The 20418-nt window shown below is 39.1% G+C and overlaps 1 protein-coding gene across 2 annotated transcripts in view; it reads left to right on the forward strand.

Annotated features, from left to right (window-relative positions):
- NKAIN3 (sodium/potassium transporting ATPase interacting 3) overlaps nt 1–20418 on the forward strand; it is a 375006-nt gene that overhangs the window by 164017 nt on the left and 190571 nt on the right. For both annotated transcript variants that reach the window (XM_040588722.1, XM_040588723.1), the window contains exon 2: nt 13168–13305. In XM_040588722.1, coding sequence (XP_040444656.1) covers nt 13168–13305 — 138 coding nt within the window. The remainder of the gene's footprint in view (nt 1–13167; nt 13306–20418) is intronic.

The following is a 20418-nucleotide window of genomic DNA, read 5'->3' on the forward strand; positions in this document are numbered from 1 at the left end:
CAGAGAGGCTGTGGAGTCTCTCATGGAGACATTCAAAACCCACCTGGGCAGAACTCTGTGCAACCTGCCGTAGGTGAACCTGCTGTAGCAGGGGGTTGGGCTGGATGATCTCCAGAGGTCTCCTCCAGCCCTGAGTGTTCAGTGGTTCTGTGAAATGCTTAGGGAATTTTGAAAACCTTTGGAATCAATACCCTGAAATCCAAAGGAGAAATCTTGTACCACGGGAGTCTGTTATATTGCATGACTTCAGAGCAGTCTCTCTTTTCCCATTTGCCTGTGTAGTCTTGCTGAGCATGTCTGGGTAATTGGTGATAATTACCTCGAATCTTTGAACAGCACTGGTGTATTTCAAGACATTCTGGTAGTAGCCCCCTCTACTTTCCTCATTTGTTCTGTTCCAAGCATTTTGAGAGACAGTTGATAAGTCTGGGTATGTCTGTCGGCTGGCTGAGCTTGGGAATGGACAAAAGAGCTGCTGGAGAAGGTTTGACGGGTAGGATAAATAGAACACTGCCGAGATAAATGAAGAGCTCCACGGAGGATCACTAGCTAACTTCTTTTTGTTCTTTTGTTTTGAAATACCAGCAGTGGGCCTAGTGGAGAGTGGCAGGAATTGTGAAGGTAAAGGGAGATAATTGCTCCATCTGTGCTTTGCAGGGACAGGGCTAGATAAACTTCTTGAAAACCTGCAGGCCAACTGCTAAATCAGTGTTCTTTGTCAATGAGAGGTCATCCGAAGGAGAAAAAGCAGAAGTTGGAGGATTAAGTGGAAATAACAAGACAAATGGAAGTAAGTCACTGAGAGATTAATTAAGGTCTGTTAAAACCGGACTAGAAATGTTAAGATTAAACAATTTGAACACTTATTTTACGAGAGTTCTCAATATACCACCTATGAAGAACTTTTGCGTTTCTTTATGTATACCTTTGAGTTTCAAAATGGCCCCGGAAGGTATCATTCATACTTTTAAATGCTTGTTTTTCATTATGATCATAATTCATCTCGCTCTGTCTTATGAAGTACCAGTTAGTGCCAAGCAAAGAGATGAGGCTTTTTTTATTTGATATCGAATGAAAATAGGTATTTTCATTGAAAGGTATCATTTTGGAACAGCATTCCAGAAAGGGATTCTGAGATCAAACCAGTTTAGATACAGTCTAAACTATTTTTGAAAGGAGTAATAGAGTGGAATTGCTTTCGGTATCAGGGAGCTGGCTTAGCTGAAGATATTAGCCCCCTGTAGCTCTATCACAATCAATCCTGCAGCATTTCCTAGAGAAAGTCACCAATAAGTGGCTTTGCAGAGTCCTGCGCTCAACACAAGACACCATTTTTATGGCAGGGCACTTTCACGTTTAGGACCTCGTTCTGCATAGTGTACACAGTATTTTATGCTTCTGTTGACAACTTTCTAGTAAACCACATATGTAGTTATATATATTCACTTTGAAAATTTCTTTCTCCATTTAACGTGAGGATGCTACAAAATCACCTAAAGCAATTGGAATTTGGGGTTTTATTTCTACAACAGAAGGGCCAGATCTTACAATACATGTAAAAGAGCAGGATTTAAAGCGGGATATTGCTGTTTTGTCACCCATCTCTACTACAGTTATGTTCTTCCATGTTTGAAAATAACCCCAGACCTCCCAGTATTTTAATAAGAATGTTCTTACATGTCTACATGAGCCACAAATGCCCTTTTAGCCTACCTATCTGTATGCTACATATGTGCCATTCCCTATTTAGGGGAACTGGGGTCTGTTCATACATGATTAAGTTTACTTCCCTGCCTTGTGAATGTGTTGAAAGGGCGCACTGAGTATACTTTTCCAGCCAGATTGCTTTGAGCCCTGCTTTTTACGTTCACTTTAGGCGCTCTTTAGCATTCTTATTTCTAAAGTAGCAAAGTAACAGGATTAACATGTCAGCCACTAACACTAATTTGGGCATTAACACAGTACCTTTCTTTTCCCAGTTCTCCAATAAACCTATAATTCATATTTCAATGAGTTTAGTACTCACTCTTCTCTCTCTTGTTCTTCACAGAAGCAGGAAAAGCTTTGAGAGACAATGCAGAAAGCTTTGTAAAATATAGCCCCATATTGGAAGTTATTCATACAATAAACTTTGTTGATGAATTGCTTTAGATAAGAAGAGGTCAAAATAATTTGTCATGCTGTTATGCAGGCCTATCTTTTTCTTTCCCTTACTGGGAGAGTTTAGAAAAAGCAAACTGTTGCCCTACTTTCTGTTGATAGCAGCTGGCAAGAGGATGCTCGTGGGATGTTGTATATGTGTCCATGCTGCATGATCAGATATTTGATATTAAAGTATGGTACTTGAAAAAGTAAAAACCAGATTTAGTGCAAAGGGCTTTCCACATAGAACCATTGGTGGTTTGTATTCAGCCAGTTACCTGGATCCGTAGGAATTAGGAGATACAAGCTGGTATCTGCCAGTCCAGGTCCTGCTTTGTGGTTTGAGAGTTTGTAGGATTTCAGCATACAGCAGGCACAACTGCTAGAAGCACTAGGTATTTTTGATTATACAGAAAAATTAACAAAGAGCAGCTTTGTATTTATTATTTTGCAATAATGGGACTTGGTCAACTGCTCTAAATGTTGCTGCCTTAGGTCCAGTTACTTAAACCTTCCTAACAGCAGTGTAAATTGACTTGCTCAATTATAATGTCATGAACAGTCTTACTGGACTTACCTCAAAGGGGTGAGCTGGGCTGCTTGTAGGGATGAGGGAGAGCTCTGAAAGGAGGAAAAGAAAAGACAACAGTAAAGAAGACTATGGAAGACACTCGGGTCAATTTGATACTCACTAAATACTTTTTTGTCTCGTAAAATTAAAAAAAGCATCAGCTTTTTCAGCATATGGAAGTAGCGAGTGTGTCCTCTGTGCTCACCACAACCCTTCTTGGCCAAACAACTCATGAGGTAGAGAGATATTGTTGCTGTGCTGTGAACAGGGAAGAACATTTATGTAATTTTTGTGGCAACAGGAAATGATCCAGTATCAGAGATTCTCATCAAACCCATATGAAGAAGCCAAAGGATCTATGATTGTTTCTAGTTTGCTTGAACATGGCATTTGACAGCAAGTGAATGAAGTGCAATTCAGGGATTGATTTAAACGCGTTGTCAGACTTCTGAGCAGTGCTAAACAGCTTGTTTTTCCCGTGTGCATCTGGTGAATCTAAGCAGATGCAGTCTTCCATTCTTCTGTTTTTTGTATAGCTGGGACTTAAGAGAGCACTGGAGAGAAGTTTTCTGGGGAAAGAAGTAAGTTATTTAGGCAGACATCTGAATTCCTCCCTGCTGTGGAAATAGGCTCTATGCTGTGACTCAAATTAGGGGTAACAGGCAGCACATGATTTTTATTACTTTGCTGCCTTGGCTTAATACTTCATTTTGCTTGAAGAGAGTTGGTCGTTTAAGATGTACTGCCTCTTTGGAACCGCAAACTAAACCTTAACAGAAGATGCACCGTTCTGTGAGAAACCTTACGTTTCACAAGATCGGGCATGAATCAGTTTGTGCTGTTTGATGTTTTATGCCAAAGCTCATATCTAACAATTTGAGTCAGTTAAACTTGAACCTTGGATGAACTGCTTGACTTGTCCAGCTCCTTCTGAACTTCCTTACTCATGGAAGAAGAGCTCCATTTGGTTTAATTTCTTTCTTCTTTTGGAGCCTACATTAAAAACTGGGGGTTTAAAGGGCGTTAAAGGGTCCTTGATGCATTTTGTAAGAGTAGCAGGTTGTTCTTTAGCCAGAAGGAGCACACCATTCATCTACTAGAGGCTGTAAATACTGTTTTATCTGTTTACTTTACCAGGTTTTCAATTAGTCTCATGCCTTGCAGTCTGGGTGTCCATCTCAGCGTCTCTCCCCTCACATGCTCACACTTGGTCTGTTTATTCTAAGAATGGATTTGGGTAAAAATCCTGCAGCAAGTGTTCTCAGCTTTTTCTTTTTCTCTTTTTATTATTTTTTTCTGGCTGAATACCATAGTCATCAGAATCTAGGAGGCATCTAGGGCTGTCAGCATCACTGTTATCAAGTGCTGGCATCACCAGTTACCTCCTTGCCTTACCTACTATGCCCTGGGAATTCAAAGTAGAAGTAACCACTTTTGTTTCTCACTATTGTTAGTCAATAAGTACTTTACTCCACCATTTCTTAAGCAGCGATTGAGGAAGCCTATAAAGAAGGTACATAGATTTACTGGATGTGTTCAAATGTGCAAATAAATGAAAAAAACCACAAACCTTGCCATTATGAGAATTTAGGATTTGACGATATGAAAGGATATAATCGTGTAGCAAATAAAAGCTTTCTTTTGAATTAGAGCCACTGCATATGTAGCTTGATATAATTACAAAGAAGAAAAATTTTAATTTTCTTCTACTTTTTATCTAATATCTTTGACTTGGACTTTGTCATTCATGATAAGATAGAAATCTTTACAGATCTTTAACCTATAACCATCTCTTATACTGTTTTTAGCTTTATGTGTGCTGGCATTTAAATGAAACAACCAAGGGAGTCTTAAATGTCATTATAAGCATGTTCATTCCAGCTGTTTGCAGGATTGTATAGGTCAACCAGCCAAGGGGCTTGACTTCAGTGTTTTGGGATCAGTTACAGCTTCATTGGAGGGTTGAAATTCAATCTTAAATCACTGGGCTGTAACGAGTTGGCGCTACAGGGTTTTATTACAATAGTTGGCTTCTTCCCTATCATGGCTACCCACGGACTGTGACTGCATTTTTATAGAGTCTGTTTGGTACAGATGTAGCAGTCAGCCTCGGGTATATCACAATGGCACCTGTAGTTTTCTGGGAAGTGGGACTATTTAATGCCACCTTTTATATCACTGCAGTCAGGCAACCCTGCAGAATAAATATTAACAGACTCTTCCATGCTGATGAGCTTCTTCAATAATTTACTGTTGCCTTTCTGAGCCAGGTCCTGCAGCCTTGATGCAGTCGCAGCTTCTTTTGACTTCTGTGGAAGTTTTGCCTGAGCCAAAACTAGAGGCTTATGTTGTTTTGTGAAAGTACTCGGCACCCGCATATCAAATTCATCACTCAAAAGCTTCCTGCACACCACTGGTGTAGCTGCAAGCCTTTTGTAGTACACGTAACTAGGAAAACAGTTTTCCTTTAAGAATTACCTTTGTTCTTTGCCTGTTGGATAATGTTACATAGTGATACTATATATATATATATATATATTTGTTAAGATGTGGAGAAAATGAGCTATTGAAGAGAACCCTTTCAGCATCTTATAATTACATTTATAGATTTCCAAGATCTGGCATTTACTAGCTCTCCTTATTACACTATGGACCAAATTCTCAGATAAGATCAACCACTTTGCCAGTGGTGTAGTGGTGGCTTGTTCTGAGACATTAGTACAGTGTATTTGCTTCCAAAAATTGAGCCTATATTGCTTACTACTTACCTTGTTTCTTAAGCAGTTATTGAAGAACTGCTGGTAAACTATCGGAGTGACGCTTTTTTTTTCTCAGAAAAAATACTTTGAATGATTTTGCTAAAAACATGATGTCTTCTGCAATATTATGCACTATCACTACCATCATCCTCCAATTAACTTATTCGCTAAAGCACTTACAGGAGTGGTGGAAAGACTGTTGCCTAGTTCTCAATATTTTCCATATGAGTTGCATAGTTGAATAACACTAACATTCACTGTTGAAAGGCAACACAGACCCTCTTAAAATGAAGGACTTTTTTTTTTTTTTTTTTTTCTTTTTTTTTTTTCTTCTTATCTGCCCTTTTCTTTGTTTCTGTGCTTTGGCCTTCTCTAACCTTGGCTACTATTCTTTTATTGAGCTCTTTCAGCATATATATATTTTTTGCATTTTATTTTATGCAGTTCTACAGCTAACCAAGTGACAGCCAATTACCTATCTATCTGACCAACACTGCAAGAGCACTTTTGATATTAGATCATCAGGGGTTTTTTTTCTTCTTTGACAATTACTTGTCAGAAAGCTAGCAGTTACTCTTTTGCTCCATGAAACTGAACTTACTATAAACATTAGTGATTTACTCAGAACCTTCCTTGAAATGCAATAACCTTCATGCCACATAATCTTATAAATGTATTTAGTGAGCTGTTACAAGGGATTATCATCTTAAAATCACCCAGAAGCTAGTATTTCACCTAGACAAGTGAATTCAGATCTAATGGGAATCTCCTCTGCGGTCAGATGATTGCTTTAACTGTCACCGAAGGTATAAAGAAGTGATTTAAGTCAAATTTTAACATTTCACAGTAACACAGACTACACTCATCTTTGGTTATGAAGCCTCTATTGAAAGGCGGTATGTCACAGGTAAGGGGGCTGTAACCTTTAGCTGAGGGACTGTAACTTCCTAAATAGTGTTCTTCAGCCAAGAGTGATCATCTGACACCACCCTTCCACTTCGGATTCGAGTGTTCTCCCCTCCATTACAAACCTGGCATTTCTCTCATGTTAAATCTTATGTTCCTTCTTGCTGAAGTCAAGGCTGTCAGTAAGATTCTGAAATTACAGCAAGAGTATAAAAAATGTATAGAAACTCTTTTATGCTTTACTGGTCAGTCTTTGACACAAATAATTTTTATTACTATATTTTTAACTTTCTTGCTTTGCCTGTTAGGTTTCTGTTAGAAACTTTGGATTTTAGCATTTGGTAAGTCAGTCTTTTACTCTCCAACGTTGGGGTTTTATTCAGACTAGTTTGGTAGCTTTTTGATGTCTTTTTCCCTTAAATTAGAAGGTACCTATTCTCCAAAATAATGTAGAAGTACAATGTGAAAATTGTGCATTTGCCCCAAGGTTTTACAAAAAATGTTTTCTGAGTGGAACATCTGTCAAGGAAAAGGAAATGCACACCTAAGAGCGCTGGAATGTGAAGACAGGGCTTAAAAGTCAAATGTGGCTAGTGCTAAAAATGACCTTGATCCAAGGTCTTCTCTATTCCAGCCAACTACCCAGGCTACAAGGTGGTATAAGCGGATCACACTGCTCCTCACCTGCCTCGACATTTCTCTCTTCCTTGTGGTGGTGTGTAGCTTTTTGGGGATTCACAATCATCTGGGCAAAAAACGGAAGGAAGGAGGGAAGAAAAGAAGGAAGGAAGGAAAGAGGATGGGATGGGACGGGACGGGACGGAAGGATGTGTTGGGAGGGAAAGATGAGTGTACTGCTGAGCTCATCAAAGATGTTCTGGAGTTTCAGAACAGAGGGTCCTTAAAGCTCCAGGTGGATTTTCCTGGAGGAGACTTGTGAACCAGTTCAGTTTTTAACAGTTGCATCGACCAAACTGGACCAAAATGTCTGTAGTTCAGCGTGGCATGTTGGAAACTAGTGGTAATAGTAACAGGCACAACAGTCCTCAGAGATTCATATTGTCCAGGAAAACCTTCCTGAAGCCACGTGTTAAATATATGGCCATAAAATGAAGCAGAGAGTTTTGCAGAAAACATCTTCATCCTTGGGAGCAATAGTTATTATGGTTGATGAGATGTGCACCAGCACTTCTTGTGTAATAATTATTAGCAGCATCAGCCAACTCTGACTCTTACATGCCTAATTCAAATGTTTCAGATCATTCCTGACTTGAACTTAGAATATGAATGCTCTGGACTGTAATTTTTGGTTTCACCATTTTTTCTATACTATTCATTTTTGAAAGCTGGGGAAACAGTCCGTTTGAGAAGTCATAATAATTTGTATATTTTTTCTAGCTTTTATATTGTTTTTGTTTCAAAAAAACATTTCAAAACTCTGTACTTTTACAGCTCTGCAGTTATTATGTATTTAATTTTATGATTGCTGTTAGATTTCTTCAATACAAGTTTTTTAGATATAGAATGGATACTTTTCTGATTATAATTTCTAGGGATTGTCTTACATGACAAAGCAGCTTTTTGATATCAGATGCAAAGTAGATTATACTTGCATAATTTTGTAAACAGTAATTTATAGGTTATCAAATTTTCAGCTATTTCTATATATCATTAGCCTTTTATTTTTATATTAAGCAATTTTATGGTTTTATATTTATATCAAGTCACTTTTAGTTTTTTTCTTTTCTAAAAAGATCTGTTACGTATGAAACCACTTCTTGTTCCAGTTGCTCCTTCTGTTACGGATGTAGATCTATTTGGTCGTCTCAAATTAATGTGTCATTTATAAAAGCTTTTCCATTAAAATATAAAACTGCCTTATCCAAGAGGTTTCTGACAGAAGCGAAAATTGGGTTTTTAAATTCATTTTGAAAAGTTGACTTTGTAACTCTGCTGTAGTGTCTCATCACTCAGACAGCTTCTGATACGTATTTTGAAGTATAATAGGACCTGAGCATTTAGAGGAGGGGGTTACTCTATAGAGGGTGTTTGTTGAAGTCTGCTCTCAAAAATGCTTTTTGATATCTCCATTGGCTAGGACCATCTCAGTGATTTATTTCGGTAGAACCTATGCAGCATTGCTGATTGCCGCCTTACCTTTTATTTTGTTACTCCTTAACCATAAGCAGCATATGGGGCGTTAAGGCTACAGCATCCATACTTATTCCTGTTCAGGATGTTCCAAATGTGCTGCAATGGTTGCTCCATCTAGGTGGAGAAGCTCAAAATTCAAACAGATTAGCTCACCTAAAATTTATGCTGCTCTTAACAGAAAATAGCTTGGGCATGGCCAGCAGAGAAAGTTCAGCCTGTGTGACTTTAATGCAGCCCAGTCTTGCAGCTTAGGACCTTCTTGCACTCTGCAGAAAGAGGGACGTGGCCTGGACAGACTTAGTGAAACAAAGAGGTAAAAGAACAAAACAAATGTGGCACATCTTCATTAAGTGATCTGATATAGTCCCACTAGAGCATTTTACTGCTAATCCTGGTCTCCTGAGTTGTGCACTTTACATTACAAGATTTTCCATGCTAACGATGACTAAATAACAAAGCGCTCCCTTGGCAGCAGTAATAAGAAATATTATGTCTCATTTTCCAAGTGTTGTTATGATAAGAAAATATTATTTTCTATCTTTTCTAAGTTCTCATGAAAATTTTTACACAACTGGACATTGGTTTCACTAAAAACAGACCTCCAGTATTTAATTTGCAAAACCTGAAACCCTCTTCACTAAAAACAGACCTCCAGTATTTAATTTGCAAAACCTGAAACCCTCTTTTTTTTAGGTTTGGGTTATTATTCCACTTTTATGTTAATTATTAAAAACCAGCATCAAACAACAATTTATGATGGATACTCCCAAAGTTTTGTTATCTTAGTTATGACGACTAGTGGAGGTGCCAGCTGCTCCTAATGTGCTTGTTAGGGAAGTGAGTTGATAGTAAACCCCAGAGGAACTCAGCCACATCAAGTATACCCCATTTCTCCAGCCTCAGACTCCTCTACCCTACTAAGTTGATACCTGTCTTCTAGCAATGGGAGAAGTTGAGCCAGCTAATTTTGGGAACCTCTGCCTTGCCTTCAGGGTTCAGGCTTTTTTTGCTGTTTTCGGAGAAATCTGAAAATGGTGATGAAAGCAGAAATCCTTGAGGGAAAACTTCTGGATAAAAGCAGCCTCTTTATCATCAAAATGTTCTTGGTGAAGCATTTCAAACTGCTGACATGCACATAACTCCAAGTGAAACGGTCATAGCGTCTGCTTCTTCCCAACTGCACCGCATGGCACAGGTTAGTCTGGTGGCCACTTGTGGCTACTGAGATTTTGGATCTGTGCAAACAGTACTGACTCTTCAAACCTGTATAAAACCAGCCTGTAATTGTGCACAGCTACCTGTTTCACTCACTTGATTCTGATGATGTCTGTGCAGTGAATTACCTGAATCACAGACTGGGTTAGGGTCTGCTTTTGTTCATCTGCACGGAGCTAAAAAGTCTGTGGCTTTCACCTCTGCTTGGGGACTGTTGAGTGAAATGCTAAACAAAAGAACAGCAGTGCTTATGTGCTTTCTCTGTTCAGTGCATATTGTCCATGGTATAAAGAAAACAGAACTTAATGTTTCCTCTGCCGTTAGCATGAATTTTTAGGTTTTTAGTGCCTATCTGTGCTGTCTGCAAGAAAATTTTGTAATTTAGAAGAGAGCAGCAATTTAAGCAGGACAGACATGCCTCCTACCTCTTTCTTTTCTTTAGATTTTTTTGCCCCACTAATGTATTCTGTGGGCTTTAAAGATGAGACAAATTACTCGGTGTTGGCGACAAGAGCAAAATAAATGAGACTTAGCTGCACAGCAAAGTCTTACTGCATAGCCTGATAGTGAAAGGGCTTGTTAGTGGGGAAGCAATAGTGCTATATGTTTGGTGTCCTGCTTCCAGCACTCCTTTGGTGGTTCACATGCTGTGACTGTATATAAAAATAAAGAAGGAGCCCTGCAGGCAAGAAATATAATCAACTCCCCCAATCCTGGATAAGTGCCATAAGCAGTAGGCTGTAGACTCATGTTTCTGCTTGTGCTCTTTTTTTAACTCACTAAATACAAATTCGTATTTTTTGGCTGGTGACAGACCTTCAAGGAGAAGCTTTCTTCCTCGGTATCCTAATGGATAGGAGGTGGGAGGAGAGGGATGGATACACCTCGGTAGGCAGCAGGAGAGGAAACTGAAACTTATTTGTGTTTGTGGTGGGTGCCTTTACCACAGTAATCCATAAAAAAGCTCATTTTTTTTTTTATATGTGTATGTCTGTCTACAGTGCATATACACATTTATACAACCACCTTTGGGAAGATGCTTGTGGCCGCTGTGCTGTTTTGTGGGAGCCTGGTCCTGCTACATGTGCTCAGAGCTTGCTTGGCAGATATCAAGGAGGTACACATGAAGGGAAACTTTCTGCCTGGTCCAGTTTAGGCATCAGCTGAGTACCAAGCCTGTTGACATGGGTCTGTTGGCAAAGCGCAGTGGCTATATTCATTGACTCTGCAGTACTATGTCTTTCAGGCATTTAAGGTGCTGATCTACATGGCTCTAAAATTGCTCCTAAGGACCAGTTTAAGAAAGGACATACACTAAAAAGCTTCATTCGTATCTGTGCTGCAGGCTTCTGTCTGACAGCTGTAGGTGTTTCAACACTACATAAAACATCTAAGGGCAGCCATCACTTGCAGTGAACCAGCTGTGTGAAATGAATTTTGTAAATGCCCACTATGGTCAATGTTCTCTATACCAGCAAATTCACATGTGCCTGGGAAAGAAGCCAGACAGTGGCATACCACTGTGGGTGCTGGTCAGCAATTGAGAGTCCTCCATCATGTTAACTGGGCTCCTTGTGACCAGCGGTCATCCCAGACATTTCACCTGTGCCCAGGGACCATTTTGAGTAGGTAGGTATGTAGTTTGCAGACGGCTGCCCTGTTTCAGAGCCAAGGACACAACTGGAGGCAATCCTAAGCGAGCTGCCTTCCATGCTTGGAGTGTTGCAGGGCACCATCAATTTGTTGGTGCAGGCAAAGACCTAGGTTACATGACAGTTTTAATGAATGTCAGGGCAGAGGTGGCTGATAAGCAGATTCTAGTCTGATTTGGCAACTCCATCCATATAACATCATGTGCTGTGTGATAATTTTTCATTTATATATACTGGGCCAGATGTTTCACTGATAAAAGTCAATGTAACTTCACTGCAGCGGAGCTGCATCAAGTTGGTGATTCTACCTTTGTTCGTTTCATTGTTTAGATTTATATTTATAACCTCAACGTAAAGAATGTGTTTTTCATGACTGGTGTAAGGGAAGATTTTTGTACACAAAATATGGATTCTGCTCTCAGTGACACCTAGGCCCATCTTGTAGGTGAGGATTGAATCTGGCCATGATGAAAAATGAAAAGTTTTATGTGAAATACCCACATATGAGAATACTTACTTTGGTATTCACAGGACCATGCTTATTCCATCTGTCTCAGTTATAAATATTTTAAGTGCGTATTTTGGTAAATTTTAGGGTTTGTAACAATGTAGTAAAATCAAGTAGATGTGTAATATGTTTTAGCAAGCACAGAAACTCAGCTTTTTCTCAGTAGGATTCTGTTTAGATGCTCAAAAAAGTCTTGCTATGGCTGGAACAATATCGAACCAAGTTTAAACATCAACAGGTGTGCTGCTGAGAAAGTTGATTTTAGCATCTGTAGAATAATCGACTGGATTGTCAGAAATAAGTAGCAAATGTGTTTGCAGAAGAATTTTAATCTGGCTTTTTTTTCCCCCCTTTAACATTCAGAAATGCAGAATTACCTAAGAACCACATGCTGATACAAGGATAAAGGTTGATGTTTCTTAGCCTACGTGCATTTCCACGTCTGGCCCTGGGGACAGTGGGAAGAGAGTCGTTAGGCTGCCACTGTGTCTTCCTGATTTGCACTTGCCCGAAGCAACCTAGCAGATTATGGCAGAGCTCAGATAGCTCATTTGGCTGTTGATTTTGAAACGGATTACTCCAAGGTCTTCCAACTTTTTCTACAGCCTTTCACTACCTGAACCTCAGTCCATGCTTCAGGTAGTGTGGAGATCCCAGCAGTCTTCCTGCACTAGGGAACTCCCGGGAGCATACCCAGTAGCCTCATCTGGGACTCCTCTGAGCCTGGTCTGCCCTTTTTGGTCAAAATCTGTCTCCTTTAGAAATAAACTGAGAAACTTGCAGTCAAGTCTAGTTGAGGATAAATCGAAGAAAACAAAGACATGGGGAAGGGAGGGAGCATGATGATACTTCAGTAACAACAGCAAGGTTTGCATGGCTTTGCTCAACCTAGGTGAGCTGCTGTTTAAGACAAATTTTGTATTTGAATAAATATTGTCAACCCTTAGAGTTTTAAGCATACAAGAATAAAACAAAGCTTGCCTGCATTTGGTTTGTAGAGATATTTTTGTACTATATAAGGGTTTAAAAAATATTTTCTTAAATTAAAGTTTTTCCCAAGTGCTTTTTTATTAGATGTTTTGTATGTTGACTGGTAGCTATCTTCAGATACCAGTGTACTGGCAATGCTGACAGTAACCATAGTTTCAGAATTTTGCCATACTTTTATCTGGTTAAGCCTAGTGCAAGTAACAAAATGTCAAGTATTCTGTCTCACCTGTAATTAAAAAGTGGATGTTCTTTTTATGTGTTTTCTTACAGCTGGCAGCATTAGAGAGACAGATCTTTGACTTCCTTGGTTTCCAGTGGGCTCCTATCCTTGGCAATTTCCTACAAATAATAGTTGTCATTTTGGGTTTGTTTGGAACCATCCAGTTTAGGCCTCGATATATAGTTGTGGTAAGTCTCATTTATTATCTATTATTTTTTTGCAATTGGTTTTAAAACCTGTAATATTACAATGCAGAATCTTCTTGGTTAGAAAACACCAGATGGTAGTTCCGTAGAAACTTTAGAAGTCTCCATGTCTTTTTGCAAATTTAGAACTAGTGAGTGGCATTTCTGTGATTTTGGAAGCTATCAAGAATGGGTATCCTAGAGAAAGTGCTGCCAAAATTCTGACCATGATGAAAGTCCTTAGTAAGATTCTTTAAAGAATGGGACTCTTTAAAGACTCATGGGAAAATCTACAATTAGACTATGTATGAATGAATAAAAGAAATACAAAAGGTTGCTCTCTGCAATAGACAAGCAGAATCAATGGACATTTTAAAAACCATGTATTTGTAAGGGTCAAGTTGTATTTAACTACATCTTCATGTTAAACAGGGAGAAACAGGGACTATAGAAACTCCTTCAGTCCTGTGACCTGTGGGTTCCAAATAAATCTCCTTCTCACTTACATCTAATTTTGCTAAGACCTGTATTTACAGCCTTGACCCTAAATAGTTAGAAATCGTCTTGATGCTTGTAACTTGAAGCATCATGGGGTTTTTTTCCCCATGTTCTCAACATAGCCAGGAATAAAAAGACCTTCCAAAGCTGTGAAGGAAACTGCCAACAAAAAATACCACTTTTCCTCCCCCACGGTCTCTTCTGAATGGATGAATACTGTGTCTTTACCTGGCAGTGTCTGTATCTGGAACATTTCAGTTGTGTTGTCAGTAATGGACTTAAGGAGGCTAAAGCTTTTATTTTTTCCTCACAAAAGACTGAAATAAATGTCTACAGGGGAAACCTCATTAAACAAATACTTAAAAAGCTTTTCTAGTCAAGCTTGTAATCCTGTAATTCTTTGTTATGTCTTAAAAGAAAAACTGAACAAAAAGTGTACCCAAGGTTCCTTATACTCATATTAGCTAGACTTCTGAGCAGACTATAAGTAATTGAAAATGGATTGATGTAAATAATAGCACTTTTCTCTATACCTGTGGCTGGGGAACTATATTGATGAATCACCTTTCTGCTTTATGTTCTCTTTTTTATAAATAAGACATCGGAAGCAAGTGACGGTAGGCATCTATAAAATTACATAGGAAATTCGTGCCTGAAGTGGATGCGACATCCCAAAATCTCTTGCCCCTCAGGTTCAGCACTGCTGTTCAGTGGTGGAATCTCTGCTTTGGTTTTCAAATGAAGCACAACAGATGTTGACTGTTTCTGTATCTTTTCCAATGTAAATGAACATTTTAGACTATGTGAAAGTTGTTTTAATGTAGAGGTAGAAGTCTCTTAATTAAATTAAGAAACACCTCAGCCAGATACTTTGTCTTCAGATGTAACTGAACTCACATTCTGATTTAAATTTAAGCAAATATTTAAGAGCTCAAGCTATAGCAGGTGCCAATACTGTTTGGGAAGATCAAGAATTTAGAGCAGCTTCTATGGCTACTATAAGGTTCCCAGTGTAGCAGGAATAGTTTGAGCCAAATCCTGAAGTCTGAAAAGTAAAAGTACACAGGTCGTCTGGAACCGTCCTCACAGCTCGATGCCAGCAGAAGGGGGTGGCTTGCATGCCTCCCAGTTCCCACTGTTCTTCTCCCTGGCTGAATACTTCAAACCCTCTCTACCAGTTATGGCAGCAGTTAACCAGACCCTTCAGTAAGCCGGTTCCACTCCTAAGCTGTCAGAAAACCAACCTAGCAAAAAGTGGAATTTTTTGCTAGACTGCTGAGCTGAATCCAGTCTGTGAGGTTCCCAGTGGGTGCCGGTGCCATCACAAGGCAGGGACTGGGACTGCACAGTCAGGAGCAGCAGTGTGCGGGCAGAGGCAGAGGGAGGAGATGCAATAAATTGAAATAAAGAGAGAATCACGTCGGATACAACGGTTTACTTCTGTAAACTGTCTACACAAAATTGATCTGGCACATGTGGGCGCAAACTGTCCCCATGATATTCTGTCATAGCCTGCTAGGGATCTTGATTTAAGATGACCAGCTCTTGGGTCCTTGGTTTGACCTCAAGAGAATGTCTTTTATCTATCTTCTGTGTGATGAGGGCTGTGCCTTGACGTTTCCCTGACAAAAGAAGTTACACAAAAGCTTTCACTTTGCCATCTTATGCTGTGTATATTGTGTTTTCACCCCTCAAAATTTAATATACAGTAGGAGTGGGAAAGCAAGTGAATAAATGTAGGACCATAACTTGAAGCATCTATACTGCAGTCAAATATGAGGATAGTTCTGCAGGCATAATTGAGCAGGTTTTTGGTGCAGGTACCTGGAGCCAAGGAGCTCAGTGAGGGCTGCGACAGAAGCTGAATAAACACAAAAGCAGTTGCATGCTTCTAACTCTTCCACTGTCATTAACCCAGGCGAGCTAGTTCATCGCTAACAGTTAATGACTACATAAGCTGCAGTCATCTCTTTGACCGCAGCAAAAGCGTAGCCATTGTAGATTAAAAGTATGAATAAATAAATTACTTTTCCTTCATAGTTTCAGTGGTATAAAATTTGGTCTGAGATCTTTCTAACAAAAAAATGCCTCACCCTCTAAGAGCTGCCATGCAATGGCTGCGTCATGAAGCATCTCTGTTGAATACAATTGTCATTCCAAGTAGATAAAGGTGGTGATGTTCTTTGTCCACAGTCCGTCAGATACAGGACTATAAGGATAGTGATTCTGAAAGAAATCTGGAATTTCCTTTTCCATATGTAAAGTTCTGAGTCCTCAGAGCTTAGGAAACAGAGACACAGAGAGAGGGGGAGCAACAGCATTAACTCCAAGTGTCCTAATTAGTTTAAATTCAATAATTATTTCTAATAGTTTCTGTATTAATTAGTAATTTAGATCTATTTTTATGAACAATTTGTCCTGTCATGAAGCAGATATGCTTTTTCAATACTTGAGTGTTTTGTGGCTGAATTAAATCAGTGCAAAGTTCCCAGGGGACATAAAAGTGCAGAGCTGATTTCTAATTTTCTCATATTAGCTCATTTGAAACTTACCCAAACATTTGCAAAGAATAAAAAACAGATAAATTTAAGTTCTAACTACTCTATAACACACCTGTCATACAGCTCCAGAGCTCTGCTATGATTCATTTCCCTGTGCATGCTTTTCCTTTCTTAATAGAACTTGCTATCACCAGCAAGATTTTCAGGCTGTTAAAATTGATTAAAGATGATGACAAGATACTTGTTAAAGTTGGGTTTTTTTCCCTTCTCCTACTTCTGATGTGAGACTTCAAAAGCCTTCTGAACGATGAGTCATGTAGCTAAAACTGCACAAACCTGGCCCAAAGCTTAACATAAATGTATTAATGAACAGAGATGAAAATAATGCACTTCAATAGTAGGAATATAAGGTGGAAGTCTCTGCTTTACTTGCTTTAATTTAATTCATTAAATAATATGATATATAGGCAATGTGTACACCAGAAAAGTCAGGAGGCGTTTTCTTAAAATAAAAAAAAAAACAAACAAAAAAACCACACCAAAAATGCAGAAAAAAAGGCTATACAGAACACTTTATACAGTATTCAGGCAAATGTTATACTCAGAACACACGTGAAATATTTAGGCAGCCAAAATTACTCCTTGAACATCCTTCTCAGTAAGTCCTGAGTTGTCACTGTTCCATCACGTTGATTTATGCCACTTTCCTTGTCATCTTTCACAAATATGATTTAAGTAGGGGCTCTGCAATTACTGATGCCTCTGAGGCACAGCCAGGTATTACAGGGGGTTGATCTGATGACTCAGTAGTTGCTGCCTTTCCTTGGAAGTATCCCTGAGCCAACATTCATTTCTCCTAATGCCAAGACACCGTCAGAGGAGGTGCTATGCTTCAGATCAAGTACCCACTTGAGACAGTTTATTTGTTAAAACTAAACTTATCCCACAATCCTTGTAATATTCAAACATAGCATTTTCTCTTACCTTTCAGTTTAAGCAGCCATCCTTTGCATTTTTCCTTAACCCTTTTTTTTTTTTTTTTTAAACTATGTCCCTCTAATATCAACGATTTAACTCTAGAAGTGGTTTTATTTGACTGGTACATGAAAGGTATCTCTGCACCGGTTTCAGTGTGACCTGCAGAGTCAAAAGAGGTATAGAAATATTACTATTGTAGAGAGTGGCATTAAGAAAGGGGATCTGAAGGGAACCTACTGAGCTGGACAATAATTTAATAAACATTTAACCTGTAGGAGGCTGACATTAAGAAAAGGGATCTGAAAGGAACCTACCGGGTTGGACAATAATTTAGTAAACATTTAACCTGTAAGGTTTAGGGAGTACTCTCTCCACATAGCTTGTAAGATTCCAGATGCTTCCTCACACCACATAGTATACAATACTTAGTACAAAAGACCAAAAGCAAGAAAGTATACAGTGCATCATGGGGAGAAATCAGTAAAGATTATCACCGGTGTCCTGGGTCCTTCCAGCAGAAGGAATCTGTTAGGTGAAAATGTCCAGGTGATTTTTAAGTAGTGCGTCATATGGGGTATAAAATAAACCCCCCAATTCTTCTTATTGATTCAACCTGTGTGGAAAATTCTTTCTTTGAGCCAGATATGGTGAGAGTTGTGATGCTGAGCATGAGACCAGCGAGGCCAGGGCGGGTGGAGTGTGGCTGGCCAAAGAACTGGGGCAGGGATCACTGGGTGTCAGGGAGTAGGAGTGAGCAGACACAGCAGGACAGTTAGGGTATAGCGATCAGGACATGGGGCTGGAGATGTTGAATGGCAGCTCAGGTCATGAAAGAGCTTAGGTGAGGTGCCTTGGGAGGGGAATTAACCCTGAGGATCAGTATGGACCTGAAGTTTCAGACCCTAACTACTCTTCCATGGACAACAAATGTCTTGCCAACATGCATGATGTCCCTTCACACAGAGGACAACAACTTAGGACTGCAGGCAGTTTCTCTGCTAGCAAAAAGGAGAGGTCTTCATCATGGTCTAAACATTACACCTCTCTTCATGACCCAAACAGGTGTTAGTGTGATGCCACATAATATTGTTACAATTTGTTTTTAAACCATGAAAGTATATACATATGAAGTTACACACATGCGCATAAAGTTCACAAAGTAGTACAAATTTTTCAGTAAGAAACACTCAAAAATTATGAAATGCTTTTACTGAAGCCCTCATGTGCAATCTTAACGTGATCCTTTTACATATTTGCAGTTTTGAACTGTGCCAGGTGCGTACCAGTTTTTTTCTAGGGGCACCTCCGTTGCCATAGAAAGGGCGGACATTTGGGGTGTTCTGCTGATTGCAGCTATAGAATAGAAACTTGATTTGCAGAAAACAGAAGACACGAGAAGAATGAGGCACATGGCAGCAAGAATTAGATCGCTTTTGTTATGAAGGCTGTGCTGGGTAGCTGAGTTTTACCTCTGCTCTCAACCACCAAAACCTTTTTTGACACAAAGCAAGTCACTTAAACCAAACTTTTCACATGCTTTGTTTTCCCCTTGTGTTCTGAGTTCTTGTCTTGAGACCTTATGGTCCAAGTTGCACAAGTGCTGAATTCTCAGCCAACACGGAGCTGAGCACTGAGCTTATAACGCACTGTATAACCCCAAGTGTTCTGAAAAATGAAGTCTTAAGCATCTCAAGTTGGACATCTATAATGTATGAATACTTCTGAATGTAATCTCTGCATGTATCAGAACATCATTTGCATTCTGAGAGCTGTATCATTCCCTTACAACATAAAATAAATTAGTTAATGTTTATGCTGCTCTCACACATTACAGTGATGAACATCTTAGAAAACCTCATGAGGAAATGAATATTCAGTCCTCAGAGAAGGGTCTGAGTGACAAAAAGGAATGAAGTATTAAGTTAGCTGTTCATAAAATGTATTAATGGAGGTAAGGTCTTTTAAAGTAAAAATATACCTTTGATGATTTAATTGTTTCCATGGTATTGCACATTCACAAAATAGAAAAATTAAAGTGGCATATATAGCCAGAATTCTGGTGTTCCCTGATTTTGCTTTCTTGCTTTTGCTGTCTTAAAACCTTTCTTTTAATGTAGTCTTCCTTAAGTACCTATGAGGCTATACAAGGAAAGAATCTGCTACTTGCATATCTGAAAATATGTGTTTTCAAATGTGGAGAATAACTCTCTCACTTTTAACAGTTATATAGTACTAATTACTGAATATGTAATTATTATGTTCTTAGAGCAAATTAAATCTATATTCCTACAGTTCAGTGAGAGTGTAGGAAGAGCCTCTCCATACCCAGCAGCTGGGTTGCAAGGTACACCTGCCTTGCACCTGCACTTCTCTTTCAGTAATCCTCACAGTGGATAAGGAGCCAAAAAGGTCCTGACTGTGTAAACTAGCATAACCCGGCCTGGGAAGGCACATTCAGATGGCTTTTGCCTGCATGGTTCAGAGTGGTCATTGGTGCCCATGGGACAGAATGAGGCCATTAACAGATTTGCCTTGGCCTGGCAGATCAAGTATGTTTCCTGTTGTTGTGATGACAGATTTCATTCATGGACAGATAAAACATTATTTGTCAAAAGGGGGAATGCCCTGAATAGTCTGAAATCTCTTTTTTTTTTTTATTGTGCAACTGAGCTTTTATTAAGTGTTCATTAATTTTGAACATACTGCACCTCATGTTCTGAGGACATATGTTGGAATATTGGGCGCTTTTAATGAGTTACTACGAAGTCAGCAAATGTGGTAAAATCTGATAGCCTCTTTTAAGTTAATCTTATGAATAGTACAGACCTTATACTGCTCACAGACCACAGCAGCTTTGTCTATTTTATAATAACCCAGCCTTCAGGGGCCACACTGCCCTTCTCTGTAAGCCAGAGGAAACAGCCCAGGAGTATTACCCTCATTTTGTTTATTAATGACCTACTTCTTATGCCATAGCCATCTCCAAACTACCTAAATACCTCACAAGAAATTAAATTAAAGCAGTTAACCTGTTTGGTGTACAAAAATGGCTATATGCATGTAAGGGTCATCAAACTGGGGAAAAAAATTAGCTGTCTTTGCCTGAACCTTTCATTGTACATTACAGGGAGGGGAAGAA

This window comes from Falco naumanni, chromosome 3 (assembly GCF_017639655.2).
Source record: "Falco naumanni isolate bFalNau1 chromosome 3, bFalNau1.pat, whole genome shotgun sequence".
Taxonomy (NCBI): Eukaryota; Metazoa; Chordata; class Aves; order Falconiformes; family Falconidae; genus Falco; species Falco naumanni.